The 18354-nt window shown below is 52.7% G+C and overlaps 4 protein-coding genes across 4 annotated transcripts; 2 read left to right on the forward strand and 2 right to left on the reverse strand.

The window, feature by feature from the left end:
• Positions 1-747: 747 nt before the first annotated feature.
• Positions 748-2590, reverse strand: CTAM01_06855 (major facilitator superfamily transporter; the record flags this gene model as incomplete). Its single annotated transcript, XM_060522881.1, has 4 exons — positions 748-1049; positions 1122-1369; positions 1424-1482; positions 1535-2590. The coding sequence occupies 4 exons, from the start codon at positions 2588-2590 to the stop codon at positions 748-750; spliced, it is 1665 nt and encodes a 554-aa protein (XP_060382383.1).
• Positions 2591-3156: 566 nt separating this feature from the next.
• CTAM01_06856 (phosphatidylinositol 3) lies at positions 3157-11066 on the forward strand (the record flags this gene model as incomplete). The annotated part of the gene is made up of 12 exons (XM_060522882.1): positions 3157-3745; positions 3798-4447; positions 4498-4772; positions 4824-5231; positions 5293-5457; positions 5518-5614; positions 5665-6141; positions 6192-6440; positions 6489-7730; positions 7779-8250; positions 8305-8728; positions 8837-11066. 12 exons carry the CDS (start codon positions 3157-3159, stop codon positions 11064-11066), a joined length of 7278 nt encoding a protein of 2425 aa, XP_060382384.1.
• Positions 11067-11757: 691 nt separating this feature from the next.
• CTAM01_06857 (uncharacterized protein) lies at positions 11758-13134 on the forward strand (the record flags this gene model as incomplete). Its single annotated transcript, XM_060522883.1, has 5 exons — positions 11758-11776; positions 11980-12115; positions 12220-12318; positions 12385-12541; positions 12595-13134. The coding sequence occupies 5 exons, from the start codon at positions 11758-11760 to the stop codon at positions 13132-13134; spliced, it is 951 nt and encodes a 316-aa protein (XP_060382385.1).
• A 2583-nt stretch (positions 13135-15717) lies between these two features.
• CTAM01_06858 (uncharacterized protein) lies at positions 15718-17432 on the reverse strand (the record flags this gene model as incomplete). Its single annotated transcript, XM_060522884.1, has 2 exons — positions 15718-15930; positions 15984-17432. The coding sequence occupies 2 exons, from the start codon at positions 17430-17432 to the stop codon at positions 15718-15720; spliced, it is 1662 nt and encodes a 553-aa protein (XP_060382386.1).
• Between the last annotated feature and the right edge of the window lie 922 nt (positions 17433-18354).

The following is an 18354-nucleotide window of genomic DNA, read 5'->3' on the forward strand; positions in this document are numbered from 1 at the left end:
GAAAGCAAAGGAACTCGGCACGGGATCGGCCCCGGATCCTCTCAATTCCCATAGAATCGTGGGACCATTACAATAAACCCTGGGGGTTTGTACTAATCTTTGCGCAGACTTGCCTACACCAGGCCACGTAATATGGCGCTCGCTTGAAGAGTGCTCAAGTCTTGGGTTCAGCCAAGGCATGGGCCGCGTACCGTTTATCTTGGCTTTTTCGAACAACTCATCACTTGACGACTGTTAGTTACCTTAAGTAGCTTGTCCATGTCAACCATCAGTTGAGTTTAGTCGTCTGATTTCCCGCGAAAACTCAAACCCTTCCGCTGGGTCGACATCGGATTAAAAGGGGCATCTGCGCAAGCTGGCCGGTCGACGCGAAGGAATTATTGAGGTATTGATCGTAATGGCAGTTCAATTATTGCTCGTCGCACCACGAATGTACTCATGATGCATATACAGCCGCATCATTGCATTGACCGCGCGTGATTGCTATTTCTTTCCCGCCTTCCAGGTCGTTCAGTAAGCGTGACGAAGTTGCCAGGACGGCCCAAAGTGCTTGCTTTCCTGGATTTACATTACGATGACTGAGGTTTATCTGCGCAATTGCTAATTTGAGAGATTGTCGGCCCAAGGCATGCATACATTGCCGTATTAGACGGCGGCAACGGCGGCGCCCCCTCCAAATCCCAAGTGCAGCCGTTTTCCAGGAATTCTCACGCTAGGTACCTGAGGGATGTCTAGCAGTAGCATCATCTAGTCATCCTTCTTCCCGACCGTGCCACCCTTTCGAAGCCCTCCGACCACAATAATGAGCACCGCAACCGTGGCGGCAAAGATAGTCCAGAATGCCGCGCGGTAACCTTCCATGCGCGCCTCCCGGGCATCGTCGTGAACGACAGCCGAGTGCTCGGTTACGGAGGCCGCGATGGCTGCAGTCACGGCGAGGCCCACCGCGTTACCGATCTGCCCGATCTCGCTGAAGACGCCGCCGGCGAGTGATTGCACGTCTGCTGGGAAGGCGTCGGAGATGATTAGGTTCGAGACGGTGAAGAGGGCTATTGGGGGTTTTAGGTTAGTATCTTGGAGATTTTAAGCATGCCATGGAAAGGGCAAACGGGTCAACACACCATCAGCATTCACTGGCGAAAGCACCATGGCCCAGAACGGCGCAAACCAGTAATTTCCATCGAGGCTGATTGTGGCCATGAGGATCGGCGCCGCGGCTGTTATGACTGCAGATACGGCGCCCAGAGTCTGGACCTTTATTCGTGAGACGAGCCATGCTGCTGCGATGTTGACGAGAGTGCCCATGACGACATGAGGCAGGAATCGCAGAGAGCTTTGCAACGCGGAGATGCCCTGGACTTTTTGGAAACTTTTTGACGGTGTTAGCATTGGGAATTCTTGGGCTCCGCGACACAGCACTGACTATAGCATGATGAAGTATTGAATCGCGTTGAGAGAGGCCCAACATAGGAAGATGGACACCTGGCGATATGTTAGAGGCATGTCACTTCTTTCTTCTCGGAAATCCACTTACACATATCGACGTGAAGGCAGCGTTCCGCCATAGACGATTCGGTATCAACGCTGGACGACCCCTTTTAGTCTGAAGGTTCATCCAGACGGGGAACGCGACCAGCAAGGCTACTGCTACGGTCAGGAGGGCAATATTAGTAGGATCAGCAATCTTCGTGTACGAAGAAGTAGTCATCGCCAGCACATAGAGTAACAAACCCAGCGCAACGCTCATGATGACGGCTCCTATCCAGTCGATATCTTCCGCCAAGCGGCGCGTCCACTTCTTCTCAGACGGCTGGTGAATTGAAGGCAGAGACCAGACCGCCGCGGTCGACAGAGCAAAATTAATAATGGCCATCATGTAGTACGCCCAACGCCAACCGATGGTGTCGGTAAAGATGCCACCCAGGACCAGCCCAAGCGCGTACCCCAGCGGGAACCCAATCCCATTCATCGAAAACGCGACATTGCGCCATCCGCCCTTGGGGAAAGTCTTTGTAATAAACGCCATAGCCGTGGGCAAGCATGCTGAAATAGAGACGCCGACGGCGGTGCGGAAGAGAATAATTTGGATCCCCGTCTGGGACAGGCCGACGGCGATGGTGAAGACGACGCAGAGGTAGCTTCCCATCAGCCACATGAGCTTGGCGCCCACGACGTCGGCGACGGCGCCAAAGATGAGGAGGAGGCAGCCAGCGGCGAGATTGTAAACGGCGGCGGGCCAGAGAATGAGGCTCTCGTCGAGGCCGACGTCTTGGGCTATGCGCGGGAGGGCGGCGATGAGGATGCCGGAGCCCATTGTGTTGAGGAAGTTTATGCCGGCGAGGGTGACGATTACGGTGACGCTCTTTGCTACGGAGACGTTGCGGGATGGGGAACCTTGAGGGGGCTCTGCTTCCGTTGCTGTTGGGACTTCATCATTTGGAGGGGAAATGGGCTTCTGCGATGAAGTGCTTTGCTTCGATGTGCTTGCTGGTGACTTCAATGGGAGCATCTCCATGACCGATGATGGGCTTTTTGGAGCGCCCTGGACGAGGAGGGCCTCTGGCATTGCGTCCTTGAGGGCGATGTTCATGATGAAAGGTAGACGTAGCAATGATTCGATCGAAACACTCCTGAGCTGCCAGAATGGATGATTGATCAACTTTGAAGAATTAGGAGAGGATTAGTTGGCGATCACTTATATTTGAAGCAAGTTATGAACGATGTAAGCAGCAAGATGAGACCAAGGTCCCTTATGCAGGGGAACGACTAATTGCATTTGTAATCACGCCATTCATGTATGCAAGCAATGAAATGTTTGAAAATCTTCCCGAAGCCGAACTTGGCGGTAAAGGCGCAAGTTGGCGCGCAAGCTGTCATCAACCATTCCATTCAACGACGAGGATGGACGGTCACCCTGAAGTTGAAGGCATCCTGAGAATCAGGGAGCCAGAGCACGGGCCAGGCTTTGTTACATAAGCAACGTTAATTGAACATGTGACCTCGCGCCTGGTCCGGCGCGCATCCGATAGATGGCCCACCCCCGCAGGCGCGTCAAGCTCTGGACATCCAACCTGAGGGTAATGATCCTTCAAGCAGTGGCCGACTGCGACTGTGCACCAGCTTAACGTCCTCTGGCCATACGATGAGGACGGAGCCATGGCTGCAAATCACAATGGCAGGCCGGCTGCCGCTGCCGCTCCCAACGCGCCGCCTCCCTCTACGCTTGCCGCACAATTGGTCGAGAATATTTCGGCTTCGTCCAAGTCCACGCGATCCGATGAAAACGCCGAGCTGAAGAGGCTGTTTGCCGTAATCGAGAAGGTCAAAAACAAGCCTGAACTGCTAGAGACTGCCGAGCAGAGGACGGGTCACAATCATATGCTCATCTACGTCTACGCCCGCGTTGTCCTCGAAGGAATCAAGCTCGACGATCCGTTTGCCGACCGAAATCACATGCGAAACGAGGCGCTGAAGGCCATGAACTTCTTGAAGGTCACAATCGAGGAGACACCGAATGTCTTGAACCATACTACAGATGGGAAACAATTCGTTTTCCGCGGGGAGGAGCCTCTTTGGATTTGGGTCTTCCCAAAGATCCTTCGGTTACTGGGCCACTCTCGCTGCCTCGAGCTGACGGGAGACTTTGAGGGGTTCTTCCAATTTGTGATTCTCGTGGTTATTCGTACGGGATCAATGTGGAAGCTTCTCCCGTCCATGTTACTGTACTTGCGCGAGACCAGTAGGGGTGAGTTTCGGACATCAGTTCAGTCTCAAGATCCAACCACTAACTCTGGCAGCTCTCATAAGTCACTTGCAAAATATGGCACCGAGTTCAACCGGAAAAGACGCTTCTGTAAACATGACATTGCCTTCGGATGGTACACTGGAGCTCTTGTTAGGAAAGCCTGGCACCCTCTTTGTCCAACAGACCACATATACCGTCCAACATGTCTCTCAGTGCATACATCAAGCAACGACGCTGACTTCGGCCTTGGCGCACCCCTCAATCTTCAAAACTCCGAGTCTCGTGTCACGACCAACATTGTCTCAGCTGGCACCGTGGCTTCTTGATTCTTTGCTTTCCCTTCGTGCTGTACAGAACGCATGGCAGGCGATTGTGCCAAGGCCTCGAGCCGACTTGCTCAAAATTGCTCTGAACCTGCTCTCTAATAAGCCACGTCCTGGCAAGAAATTTTTCGACTTAAAAAAGCCATACGCTGTGCTTGCAGTACTCTGCGCTGAGCTCGCAGCACATCCCGAAGAGATACAGGGGACAGATGAGTCGAGCGCGGCAGCGAGGAAGACGGTCTCGCTGGCGCTCATTCGGCTGGCGCATGCTTCGCTCGTAGATAGAGAAATCGGCAGACTAACAGCACCGAAGATTGTCTGCCCTTTGGAGTACGAGATCCCTTCACTCGCGACAATAAGCGATGCCCACGATTTCATAGTAGGTAATAGCCGTGACGCCGTTTCGAGCTGCGACTAACATATCTCTAGCTTTCCATTCAAGTTCTGAAGCAAACATCCGGATCTATCATCCCGAAAGCCCTCGACTCTGAGACTCAACCCGCTTCTTTTATCGACGCCGACTTGCGTCAGGCAGTGGAAGAGCTCGGTCTAGAAAATCGTGCTACCGAGGATGCAGAACCTGCTTCGAAGCGTCTCAAGGTGTCTTCAGAGGCTCCTGAACTCCGAGCGTTGATCAAGCGTATCTACGAAGTCTGTCAAGTGGACGAGGCTGAGGAAGCCGGAGGGCTGGAGCACAATTTCCTGTATGTCTCTCTGTCTCATTGCGTTTGATCTGTCAGCTTACACATGCATAGGAACAAGTACAACGACCTCAGCGAAAATAATCAGTGTCGAGCTATCGACCTGGTGGCCCGCATATGTTGTGCAGTGGACTTGGCAACAGTTGTTGACGGCGGTGCAAGCATAGGGAATCATAACAGTACAGGATGCACGTTCTGCGAAGATAAATATAGAGGCTCTCGAACCCTCGACGTGACAACAGCCGCAGAAAAAAGGGAGGCCCAATCTATCTTTACGAAGCTCATTCATCTACCCAACTTCAAGGAGTCAAAGCGCCCGAGGATCGTCGCGATGATCTCAGCCAGACGTATTATCAACCACGCTGCCGTTACAGAACTCATTGACCTCGAAACCTCTCCTCTGGGCCAATGGTGTTTGCAAAGCTTGCATAGCTCTATCAGAGAGCTCAGAATCGCTTCTGGGTATGTTGCGCTTCAACCCAAAAATACCCTCTGGCAAATGATAGCAACTGACCGATTGCAGACGTGCTCTTCCTTTGTTCCTGAGAGACAACAATCTTGAGTCGCTTGACCCGACTCTGATTATTCGCAACCGAAAAAATGCACTTAGTATGCTCAAAGCCGCTTCCGAAAAAGATGCAGCCATATTCCATGAAAGCGGGATCCTGGCCTGGGGCCAACTTGGACGGTAGGTACTTCAAGCTACAGCGACTAGATCTGTTCATGAATGGTATACTAATGGGCTCAGGGTCGTGACTGGAGACGAGCTCAATCTTGTTTTGCACAAGTTGCTTGAGTATCTCGGTAGTATCAACAGTCTGATTGCATCATGTGCCTTCAACGAGGTAGATCTCTCGGTCTTCGACATAATAGACGAGGGCTGACATGCTCCTAGATTCTCAACCTAGCATCTGCCCTGAACACGACACCGCGTCGTCTGTTTGAACCCTTTTGGAGGAACCTTGCATACTTCGCTGTTAAGGACATCCAGGCTCGGCCGCAAATTTGCCGCGCCATTGCCGACCTGTTGCAGATATCCGTCACCGAATTTCTGCTGCTTATCCAGTCCCATGCCTTACCTTGGCTGGTATTAATGAAAAAGAAGGAGGTGATTCAGAAAATCGCCGAAGCGCGAGGAGAAAGGGACATATGGGTCCCTATCCTGGACCCGGCCAATGCTGGCTCGATCATTGCGCTTTTGCTCATTCAGGATGTTGGGAATATCGAGAAGTTTGTTATGTCTAGGCTCGTTGAGGTGTCTTCTCACCTAGAGACATTTACTTTGGTTGAGCTTGTGCAATCCGAAGTCTGTTCGGTCGCGCTAGAGCTTTTCAAGGCTGCTGGGGAGGCGGATGAAGCACGAAAGCCCCGAGTGAGTACATCGCCTTTGCCAAAAGCACTCAGCTTGCTGACTCGTGTCAGATAATCGAGGCATTGGCATCCTTCTGTTCAATGATGATGGTCGCAAACAAAGAGTCAAAGCCAAAGAAGGGCAACACGATTGGGAGATATTTACAATCGTATATTCTTGGTCTCATGGCTCGCCTTGCGGATGTCATCAATGACATGCCACTTGTCTTTCCTCCAGCCGAAGAACAGAGACGCTGCATACGTGCCTTGGAGGAGATGATCAGACATTGCAAAGCTTATGTTCGGATTGCACGCCCACAGGTGAGTAATGATTGACTTTAAATATGTGCCTCATACTAATTGGTCTAGATTGCCGCATGTCTTTTGTCATCCCTCGCTCAGGATGATCTCAGAGAAGCCGCATTCTCTTGCTGGGCGGCTCTGCTTACATGTCTCGAGCCTGAAGACGTCGAGGTCTTGATCGAGACTACATTCTTCGTCATCAGCCACTACTGGCCGCTCTTTAGTGAATCCTCTCGACAAATGGCCAAGACTTTGATCCGGAAGTTGATCACGGAATTCAGTGACAGCCTTAATGACTACATCACCAAGCTACCTTCTTTGGGTCACATCACAGAGTTGGCAGATGTCGAAAAGGAGCTCAACGCAGCGCGTCCAGTCCTAGACAGCAGGACGGCGTTTGCCCTCTTTGCCGAGCGCACGTCTCACGAGAACTCGGGTGTCGTATTACTGGCACTGACCGAACTCGAGGTCTACCTCAGACAGAGTGGAGGCTTCCTCCAGACTTCAGCCATCAGCCAACAGCCTGACCCGGTCGTACCCATGTTGATACGAGCCTTGCTAGACTGTGCAGCAAAGTATAGTGCTATGCACCAGCTTGAAATTGCCAGTCTTTGCACTCAATGCATTGGCCTGGTGGGCTGCCTCGACTCTAATAGAGTGGAAGCACCGCGAGAGCAACAGTCGATGGTCATTTTGAGCAACTTTGAGAGTGCAGACGAGACGACAGACTTCGTGTTGTTCATCTTGGGACAGATCCTCGTCAAAGCTTTCTTGTCCACTACAGACACCAAACTCCAAGGTTTCCTTTCCTTTGCCATGCAAGAGCTGCTCGACCGGGTGGATATCAAGGCTGCACTGGCTATGAAAGGAACCGGAATGCGGGATGGTGGTGTCATCTACAGAAAATGGCTAACACTATCGGAGAGTGACCGCACTGTCTTGACACCTTTCCTTACCTCCAGATATCTTTTGACACCTATGAACGTGGTCCCAGTTGAGTATCCTATCTTCCGCCCGGGAAAGCCCTACGGCAACTGGATGCGTTCATTCAGCATGGATCTCTTGGGCAAGGGGCAAAATGGGCACGCGGATCTCATCTTCGAACCATTGTGTCGCACTATCAAGGTCAAGGACTTGGCTGTTGCTGAGTTTCTGCTGCCATACCTCGTGCTTCATGTCATTGTAGGTCACCGGAGCACGCGAAAGGATCGAGACAACGTCATTGGGGAGCTCGTTGGCATTCTTCAGCACCAGCCCGCCGAGGACGCGCCCTATTCGGAACGGGAAGATATGAAGCTGTACTGCGAGGTGAGTAGGATTTCGTGAGATGTTGGTCGTGTCACTAACCAAAACCAGGCGGTCTTCAGAGCTCTCGACTACGCGAGTAGATGGCTCCAAGAGAAGGACGCAAGACGCAAGAATGACGATGATCTGCCCGCGATAGGACGTGTTCAGGAATTGCTCAACACCATCCCGCCAGTGCTCATCTCTCAACGTGCGATGGACTGTAGAGAGTACCCCCGCGCGCTCTTTCACCTCGAGCAGCATGCCCAGCAAATGGAGGTTGATAACAGCGATCCAAGGCAGAAAACTTTGCTACTTGAGCAGCTGCAGGATATCTATACCCAGATTGACGAACCTGACGGGCTAGAAGGAATTTCCGCTCATCTGCACGTTTTGGATATCAATCAGCAGATTCTCAGTCACAAGAAGGCAGGCAGATATACTGCAGCTCAAACTTGGTACGAAATTAAGCTGGCAGAAGAGCCTGATAATATTGATGTGCAAATTGATTTGCTCAATTGTCTAAAGCAGTCCGGCCAACACGGTAAGAGAACATGTTACCAAACCACGGGTGGCGCACAAGTGCTAACATAGTCAGATGTATTGCTCAATTATGTCGAAGGCATGCGAACAGAGCCTTCGACAGAAAACAAGATTGTTCCGTATGCAGTTGAAGCAGCGTGGGCTACGAGGAGATGGGATACTTTGAACAAGTATACTGCTCGATTCCATGGCAGCCCTCTGGAAGACTTCAACGTCGGCATCGCCAAGCTATTTAACGCTCTACAGAGAAGGGGGCCCGGCAGCGATACATTCCCCGAAATGCTGCAGAGTATGAGAGTGAAGATCGCCTCCGCCATGACACACGTGGCAACATCATCTTTGCAGGCTTGCCACGACCTACGACTTAGGTGCCATGTCCTTACTGACCTCGAGATCATTGCTGGAACTCAAGCTTCGGAGGGCGATGCACACCAGGAGGTTCTAACGACGCTTAACCGTCGCCTTGAGGTTCTTGGGGCGTACGTGGGCGATAAGCAGTACCTGTTGGGTATCCGCAGAGCAGCCATGGAGCTTTCAAGGCATGTGCAGTATTTGTCTTGCAGCAAACCTAAGCTAACATTTCAAAGGCCCAAGTTTTCCGATCTTGACATATCTTCGTTGTGGCTTTCAAGCGCTCGGTTGGCCAGGAAAGCCAATTCAACCCACCAGTCGTTCAATGCCGTGCTACATGCTTCCCAACTTGGCGACGGAGCTGCGGTCATTGAGAATGCTCGGCTTCTGTGGAAGGATGGCCACACACGCAAGGCCATCCAAGTTTTGCAAGGAGCCATTGAATCAAATAACTTCATGACGCAGACCAACAGTTCCTCTTCTATTCGTGGCATGGATGCTCAGCAAAGGCAATTGACGGCCAGGGCTCAACTGATGCTCGCCAAATGGCTAGATGCTGCCGGTCAGACCAACCATCTGACACTGCGTGAGAAATATCAACAACCCCCTCTCACAGCTAGCACCTGGGAAAAGGGCCACTACTACCTGGGGCGTTACTACAAGAAGGTACTGGAATCTGAGAAGACTCTCAAGGCAGACGATCAAACCGACCCCTGCATTCAGGGCGAATACACCAGACTCGTCGTCGAAAATTACCTTCGGTCTTTAAACTACGGCACCAAATATCTCTACCAGACCATGCCAAGAATTCTTACACTGTGGCTTGAGTTCGGAGCGCAAGTTGACAAGGCCCCCGAAGGCAAAGTTTCACTGTCTCGTGAGCTCCATAGGAGGCGAACGGATCAGTTGAACCTCCTTCACCGGTTCCTCGACAAGTCCATAGCCCGATTACCAGCATACATATTCTACACGGCACTTCCACAAGTCGTCGCAAGAATCGCGCATCAAAACAAAGATGTCTATGAGCGTTTGACGCAAATAGTCGTCAAGGTTGTGCAATCCCACCCTCGGCAAGCTCTTTGGAGTCTATTTGGAATCATGACAACGAGACAAACCTCAGAACGTCGGGTAAGGGGTCAACAGATCTTGCAGGCATTGAAGGGAACCACCAAGAAAGTTGACGGGAGCAACTATGAACTCAGGCAGCTCTTGAGGATGGGCGAGAAGCTCGCAGAGCAACTCCTATTGGCTTGCAACAACGGCGATTTCCAAAGCAACAGGACGACCGTAGCGAGCATCACGCGCGATCTAAACTTCAACCACAAGTGCACCCCTTGCCCTTTGGTGGTGCCCATCGAGTCGTGTCTGACGGCTGCCTTGCCGACACTGACTGACAATGTCAAAACCCACAAGGCGTTCTCGCGAGACGTCATTACCATCGACTCCTTTCTGGACGAGGTACTGGTTTTGGGATCTTTGGCCAAGCCGCGCCGACTGACCGCACGCGGAACGGACGGAAAGAGCTACATGCTTATGATCAAACCCAAGGATGATCTACGCACCGACCAGCGTCTGATGGAGTTCAACAGCATGATCAACAGATCGCTGAAGCGAGATCCTGAGGCTAGCAGACGCCAGTTGTACATTAAAACGTATGCTGTCGTGCCTCTGAACGAGGAGTGCGGTATCATCGAATGGGTTGATGGGTTGAAGACACTGCGCGAGATTCTCTTGGATCAGTATAAATCCCGCCAGGTACACCCCGACTACAATCAGATCAAGCGGATGATGGCTGAGGCGGTGACGGGACCGAACAACATCAAGATGTTCACCGAAGGCGTTTTGGGCACGTTCCCGCCCGTGCTGCAGCACTGGTTCGTCCAGCGTTTCCCTCACCCTTCGACTTGGTTCTCTGCGCGGCTCAAGTACACCCGGTCCTGCGCCGTCATGTCGATGGTGGGTACAATCCTAGGACTCGGCGACCGACACGGTGAGAACGTCTTGCTGGAGCGCGACAATGGCGGCATTTTCCACGTGGACTTCAACTGCCTCTTCGACAAGGGCTTGACGTTTGCGCAGCCAGAGAAGGTGCCGTTCCGCCTGACGCACAACATGGTGGCGGCGATGGGTATCTACGGATACGAGGGTCCCTTCCGGCACTGCAGCGAGCTGACCTTGGGGATTTTGCGGCAGCAGGAGGAGACGCTGATGACGATTCTTGAGGCGTTTATTTACGATCCCACACTGGATCTACAAAAGGAGAAGAAGACGAGCCGTCGGCAGGACGGGGCGCCTAGGATGCAGCCGCAGCTTGTTGTTGACAGCATCAAGCGCAAAGTTAAGGGGCTGATGGGTCAGGACACGATCCCGTTGGGGGTGGAGGGCCAGGTAGAGGAATTAATTAAGCAGGCTGCTGATCCGAGAAACCTGGCGGCCATGTATATCGGATGGTGCCCATTCTTGTGAGTTTGGGTCTTCGGGGAAAGGTGTATGAGAGGGTATCGTTACGGGCTAGAATCGGCGTCGATGGATGCTCAGAGGCATGATTGTGGAGGTTTGAGCGGACATTGGTGTTGGCGGTGGTGCAACGAATGTAGATGATAGCATGTGTGGCGTTTACTGTACCTATTTATTCCACTTTCTTTCTAACATTGTTTTGAGAGTAGTCTCAAAATCAATTTCTGTCCTCTCTCTCACTCTCTCACTGAGGGGGTTATCTATCTGATGTGTTGGTGTTTCTTTTCATAAATGGGACAGTTCGTTTGCATTCCATGCCGTCGTCTTATCGGCCACCACGTGTTCGGGTCATGCGAAGCTCTCCAAGCTGGAATAGTTCAGGGCCGCTGCCTAGCTGCGATTAGGTTCCCGCACAGGGGTTTAAGTGAACAGACGCACTGAAGCACAGGAGCTTTGGGCAGCTAAAATGGGGCCGGCAGGCAGAAGACGGGAGAAATTGTCACTGCCCACCTCTCAACCAACGTCACTCCTCTGTTCTTTCCCTTCCTCGGACAGCTTGAGGTGCTTCTTCCCAAATCTGGCATTAACCACCTCACCTCCCTCTCATTTCTTCTTCTTCCAGACACCTCCGTTCATTCTTTTCACTTTCTTCGAGAGTACACTTTTCCATATTCAATCGCTCTTCAAACCTATCGTCAACATGCCTGACTACCGCATTGGTAAGTTTCCAATTTATTGTGATCCTTACATTCGATTTAGCAGCTTGTCTGGAGCTACGGTCGCGTCTGGCGGACACCCGGCGACGCGTCCAAATTTCGACCTCACGTCATAGGCGACCGAGACTCCCATCTCAAACGTCACTCCAAGCCCGCGCAAATCCGCACATATACGCATACTAATACTCAATTTTCTTCCAATGCAGAGGTCTCGCCCAATAACCGCGCCGGATGCACCGATGGCGTGTGCAAGAAGGCCGCGGCCAAATGCTTGAAAGGTTCCCTTCGCTTCGGCACATGGACCAAGATTATGGATCATGAGTCCTTCAAGTGGAAGCATTGGTATGTTGGCCCCTTTTCCCTTCCCTGGTTATAATTCACTCTCCCACCCGCCACACAACTCTCAAGGCGGAAAGAGCACAATTTGCTAACATGGTCGATTCAAGGGGATGTGTTTCTGGAGAGCAGATGCAGCACGTCCGGGAGCTTTGTGAGAGGAACGGAAAGTTCGACTTTGACGCCTTTGACGGCTATGATGAGATGGGGTCAGCCTGCATTCATTCCTAATCACTCTCTCTCCACTGTAATACGCCGCTGATACGCAAGTCTAGCGATCACCCTGATCTTCAGGCCAAGATTCGCAGCGCTATAGAGCAGGGCCATATTGACGCCGAGGACTTCAACGGTGACCCCTGGATGAACAAGCTCGGCCAGCGCGGCATTCGCGGCAAGAAGCCCAAGGACTGGGATGACGGCGAGGAGGAAGATGTTAGTCTCACCACTTTGCATGTGCGACTTTACATACTGACCCCTGAATACAGGAGGATGAAGCCCCCGCTAAGGGTAAGAAGCGCGGTCGCAAGGCCGCTGACGAGGTGGAAGAGGAGAAGCCCAAGGCTAAGCGCACCAAGAAGGCCGCCGCCAAGGCCGAGACTGAGGACGAGGAAGAAGAGAAGCCCAAGCCAAAGGCCAAGCGCGGTGCTCGCAAGTCCGCTATCAAGGAGGAGGAATCCGATGATGGGGAGCCGATAGCGGCTCCCAAGCTCAAGCGTGGTCCCGCCAAGAAGGCTGCTGCTGTGAAGAAGGAAGAGTCTGATGCCGAAGAGGCGGAAGAGGCTCCCAAGCCTAAGCGTGGTGCCGTCAAAAAAGCTGCCCCCAAGAAAGCAGCCAAGAAGGTGAAGGCGGAGGAGAGCGAGGAGGAGGTTTCTGCTGCCGAGCCCGAGACTAACCCCGAATCCGAGGAAGAGGAGAAGCCCGCGCCTCAAAAGGCCAAGGCGGCACCCAAGGGTCGCAAGAAGGCTGCTCCTGCTGCTGAGGCGGAGAAGCCCAAGTCGACGCGGGCCAGTCGTTCTCGCAAGTGAGTGTCTTGGAGATGCCCGTGATGTCGGGACATGGAGCTGACCTTGCTAGGTGAATTTCGCCCCTGCAAAGGGCGATCTGACCTATGCTGTCAGGTGACATTGCGAGAATCTGTTCACATACATATGTCGAACTGCTTCTGAGGACCCGATCGCCAGCGGATGTCTTACTTGTTGCCTGTCGTTTCAATGTTTGTTCTTACGAGTTCATACCCTACTGATGAGACTAAACTCATATGGACCTCTCCCGCCCAAAGGCGAGGATGCTGTACATCACTCTAATTTGCTTTGTCTTGTGTCGTCAAAAGTTGTCGAGGTTTTCGAAGGACTGTAAGGGAATTTTCATGTTGACGTGGAGAGCGCGCGCTCGATCCAGCGAGTAGCCCATCGGGGCTAGGTAAGCGTTCATGAAAAAGATGCTGTAATAATGCAATCGTCTCTCGTGCCAAGGTGTTCTGTGCCTGCTGCTCAACTAGTTCTCTTAATGGGAAGCAGGTCCTTCAAGTTCTCCAGATACACTCAACGGACACAAGTGCATGACAATGAATGAGGCCACAGAGCACCTCGTGGCACACTTGTTAAAGAACGCTCAGGGCAGTCTTACATTTGAATCAAGGAGGTGACCTGGAATGGTCGCGGGGGCAAGGAACAATAAATGAGGACCGCCTTCTCATGTCTATATATCCTCTTGTGGAAGAAACATCATCGGTCTGGATCTGACATACCTTAGTCTCTGTCAAGGGGGCACTCTCGCCGTTCGAAGGAAGGGACGAGAGGCAACCTTCGCGTCAACAAAGCCCTTTGCAGAGCATGTACCATGGGTAGCATTCTACACGTTTACGTCTTACTATATAAAAAGACCCGATTCCCTGCTATCTCTAAGGAGACGTGCAGACAGAGACGGTGCGCTGTCATGGATAATTCGGGCACATCTCGACGTCGATATCCATGAGATGGATCTGGTGCGACTGAGAAGTGACGATGTCAGTAAAAGGTACACATACGTTCCACAATCTACTAGAGTCAGGTCTCTCAAGTCCTGTCGCCTACTCTTCTCACTATAGTCATTCGCCTGTGAATACTCAGCTAAAGACAATAAGAGACCGACGAAGAGATACTTCTCGTGTTCGTCGCTACGTTTCAAGGGCTGCGCCTAGAGAAAGGTCAAAGGCATTAGGCTCCTCTATTCGAGCGCTTATCTCTAGATTCTCGCAGTCTATATCCATCAGCTACATAGCAAAGCCTCGGTGTCTGCGTTCAATCTTTTGGACGACACGGTAGCGCTGTCGCTTCAAGTACTTTACGCTTTACACCTTGGGAGACCAAAGATTGTCCTAGTAGACCGTCCCATCTCATTGATTACGGCTATCTGTAACGTATAATACCAAGCAGATTTGTTTTTCGAGCGACTTTCGTGCCCTCGGACCGATTCGGGAAGCCAAATATATCCCAAGTAGATCAAAAACGGTCTTGAGCTTTTCCCACAGCGGCCGTATGCTTCCTCCGTTCTCTAAGCCCAAAGCCCAGTTAGCTTTAGTTACGTCGTAGAATGTTCCAAGTTCGCCTACGAATATCTCATCATCCGCCTGTCGAAGCCTTCTATTCACTTCTGAATACCCAGAAAGAGGCTTACAGAGATACAGGGCGCAGGTCTAGGCGGCGAGGTAAATCTGGAGAGGTTGAGGGGGGTTAGATGAGGCATTTCCGGCTTCTGCGTCATGAGTCTGTGTGATTCTTTTGTACGAACACATCGAGAACGCCCAATGTGCCTCGAAGGGTCAGAGATCTGCTGCATTGACTGCTGGTGTATTTATAGGGAACAAGAGAATGGTCACAAAGGCCTCGGCTGCTTAGTCTAGTGGAATTTATCACGGGATATCCGTCAAGTCGGCATTTAATTGACACTGGATCACTCTTTCTGCCTGCTTGACTTTAGACATGTCGATATACTGCGTGTATGGACATGGAAGTAGCAGATTGCCTTAGATCCAGACCATGAGAGGGATGGTTGTTGACTGAGGCCTTGACGACAGTCCATCTCCAAAAGTCGGGAGACATGAGAAACCGGCTTCAGGCGTTTTGACCGGATGAAACAACAACGGGCCCTCCTCAACTTGATCAAGCTCGTCTTGTCTACTCCGGGCCCTGCAGACGGGGAGGTTGCGCGGGGCCAGTCAGATACATCCACAAGAAGCGCCAGAGACCATCGAACGCGAGGTTTCAGTCACTGAAGCAGCCAAAGTCAAGAGAATTCGAGTCATAAGTTCGTTATTTGCTCCTAATACAATCTAAACTCCGCCCTATTTCTCCGCCGCTATGTTGTATTCATAAATCGTTACACATGGTGCTAGGCAGAAACCCCACATGTTGAGTGGGAAAAAGTGAAGTAAAAAGACACACATTTGCCCGCCCGGCAGATCCGGTTTCTCTAATGCAGCACATCCCATCCCGAAAATGATATGTTCTGTAGTCCGAATCCAAATGTAAGGCGTGCCTGTCTCGGGCCCCCCTCAAAGTTGCCGCATGTCGGCTGGGTATTCGATTTGTATGTTCCTTGGGCTCACTTGCGCTGTGTTTATGCAATGCTTAATAACGTCGGGGACGCTGACTGTCGTAGACGACCTCACGCTCGTAGATTCGCTCATCGTCGTACTTGCTGCTTGGTCCGCGGTGGTGATGGTGATGAGAAGACCGGCGGTCCCAGTCATCATGCACCCACTCCCTCTCATATTCGCGGACGCGCTGCTTGCGGAAGCGGCGGATATCGTCAGATACCTGCACCAATTCAAGCACATCATCCTGTGTTTGGTGAGTAATCTGACCGTATTAACATCAGAGGCAAAAAAACTTACGTATTTCAGGTATTGCATAATGTAGAAAAAGTATTCAGTCTCCTCGAAATCATATCCAAGCTGAATAATGGCATCACGAATGACCAGGTCCTTTGTGATCTCGGTCCACATCTCGTTGCGCTTTGATGGAGGTCCGCGGCGCGGGGCGCGGTCCTTTGTCTTCTCAATTTCGATCTCAGTCTCACGGTCATAAACCTGGAGGCTGAGGCGGTCTCGGGACTCTCGTGGTGAGGGTTCGGCGGGAAGTGGGGCCGGCGCCGAAATGGGAGCGCCGTCCCGTTCGGGAATGAACTGTGCCCGCCTCACACCGTTGTAACGCTGCCAAGTGACCTCGGCAGAGCCACCGCCAACGCCATCCATACGGACACGCTCGGTACCGGGCGGGACATCGACAATGGACCAGTCTTTGGTGGCACCGTTCCAAGCCTCGCCCATCTTGCCGCGTGAGTCGATCTTGGAGGTGATGTACTCGGCTTCCTCATCGACGGGTGTGCGTGCGGCCGCAGAGTGAGCTCTACGGCGTGACCCGCTGTGGTAATGACGGTCGTCGATGCGGAGACGGTCGGTACTCACGACGAGTTCTCTGCTGTCCTGGAAAGCGGGGGATCTCCGTTCCCTACTAGGAGATCGGTGGCGGCTTTGCGAGCGGTGAATGTCAATGTCGGTCCCTCTGCGGGAGGTGGTGATGTCGATATCTAACTCCCGCTCCTCGGTGCGGGTCTTGGGGCGAGGAGCGGGACGAGGGGGAGGCGGCGGGCTGGGCACGCGGGTAACACCTGGATGCATTAGACCTCGCGGGGGTCTTATTTCCTGCAGTTTGTCCTTGTACTCACCATGATCGATGTCTCTGTAGTGCGTAATGACTTCTCTTTCGATCGTGGGGCCACGAATGACCTGAGGTTGAGGCGGTGGTGGTGGCGGTGAGGGCGAGGGGGAGGGAACCCGCTCTCTTTCCCTCTCACGCTCGACGATGCGCACGCCAACGCGGCTGCGTTCTCTGGCTGGGGGAGGAGGAGGAGAGGGTGAGCGCTGCCTCTCAACGTATCGAGCGCGGATCATCTCCGGAGGAGGGCCGCGGGATGGACTGCGAATCTCTCGCTCGCGCTCGGTGACGCGAACTCGGGAGCGCTCGAGCTCTTGCTCATGATGAACGTGCGGAGGTGTCAAGCTGCGGGCTCTGCGTACAACCCGCTCGCGGTAAACAGGGCTAGGGCTGCGGGCGCGAGGCCGTGACAGCTCTCTTGATTCAACCTCTCTGCGGCTCAGAACAAGGGCTCCGGCTTCGGGAGGACGCTCATCGCGCAGGAAGCGGAGGCGGTCACCTTCTCGCTCACGCTCGCGCTCCCTAACACGAACATCAACTTCGTCGAAAGCAACCCGGCTCTCGGCGCGCTGGCGGCGGGGGGCGTCGTAGAAACGCTCCTCAAAGTCGTTGGACCGGTGAGCCATGTTTTGTTGGCGAAACGCAAACGGCTATTCGGTTTAGGAGAGGTGTGACGGATAGGCGTCCGTGAGTGTTTGTTTGTGAGGTTATCTGAACAGGTGGGATGAATGGCGGGGTAGTAAGCCGGTGTAGTGGTGATTGTGTAGCGCAGGTGATAGCGTGAGCGTTACCGACACTAGAGAAGACGATACACCAAGATCCTGCGCAAACAGAAAAGGCGACGCTGGAAAGAGGATGAACCAAACGTGTCTTGAAGCGCTGGGACTGAGCGACGCACGACGGATGGTAGTGAAAGAGGTACTTTAATCTGAGGCCGAGCCTAGAGCTGCGCCGGCTGGGGAGGAGGGGGTGAAGAGAAGGGGTGAGTGAGTGAGAAAGAAAGAGAGAGAGGTGAGAGGGAAAAGAGTCAGAGTAGGAGCAACGTCGTCATACCACAGTAGGAGAGCTGGGTATGTATGTATGTAGGACGTAAGTAGGCAAGTAGGCAAGGTGGTATGTAATTAAGACAGCCGACAGGTGATATAGGGCGGCACCAGCAGGCTGTATGTGTGTGGTCCTTGGAGGTTCGTGGGGGATCTCTCTCAGGCCTTGGTGGATGGGGACTGGGAGTGGAGGGGGAAAAGAGAGGGACGGGAGAGAGCAATGGAAATGGGAGGGGTTGGCCGGCTCAAGAGACGAAGGCCGTTCTTGCTCACCACAGGTTTATTTCACATAGTGGGAGCGGTCGAGGTCTGTCAAGTTCGAGTCGAGGCCAGTCCCAGCTGTGGGCAAGCGCCGCGCGGTGAACCGCTGTCACTGAGCAGGGGTATTCCCGACGTTTTGTCTATGTTGCTGCGGGAAGCGGGACGGTAGGGATGCCGTCGCAAAGAGAACGGAGGGTGTCGAGGCCCTGTTAGGACTCGCGTGTATACATTTAATTTAGGGCAA

This window comes from Colletotrichum tamarilloi (assembly GCF_030869305.1).
Source record: "Colletotrichum tamarilloi strain Tom-12 chromosome Unknown Scaffold_20.1, whole genome shotgun sequence".
Lineage (NCBI taxonomy): Eukaryota > Fungi > Ascomycota > Sordariomycetes > Glomerellales > Glomerellaceae > Colletotrichum > Colletotrichum tamarilloi.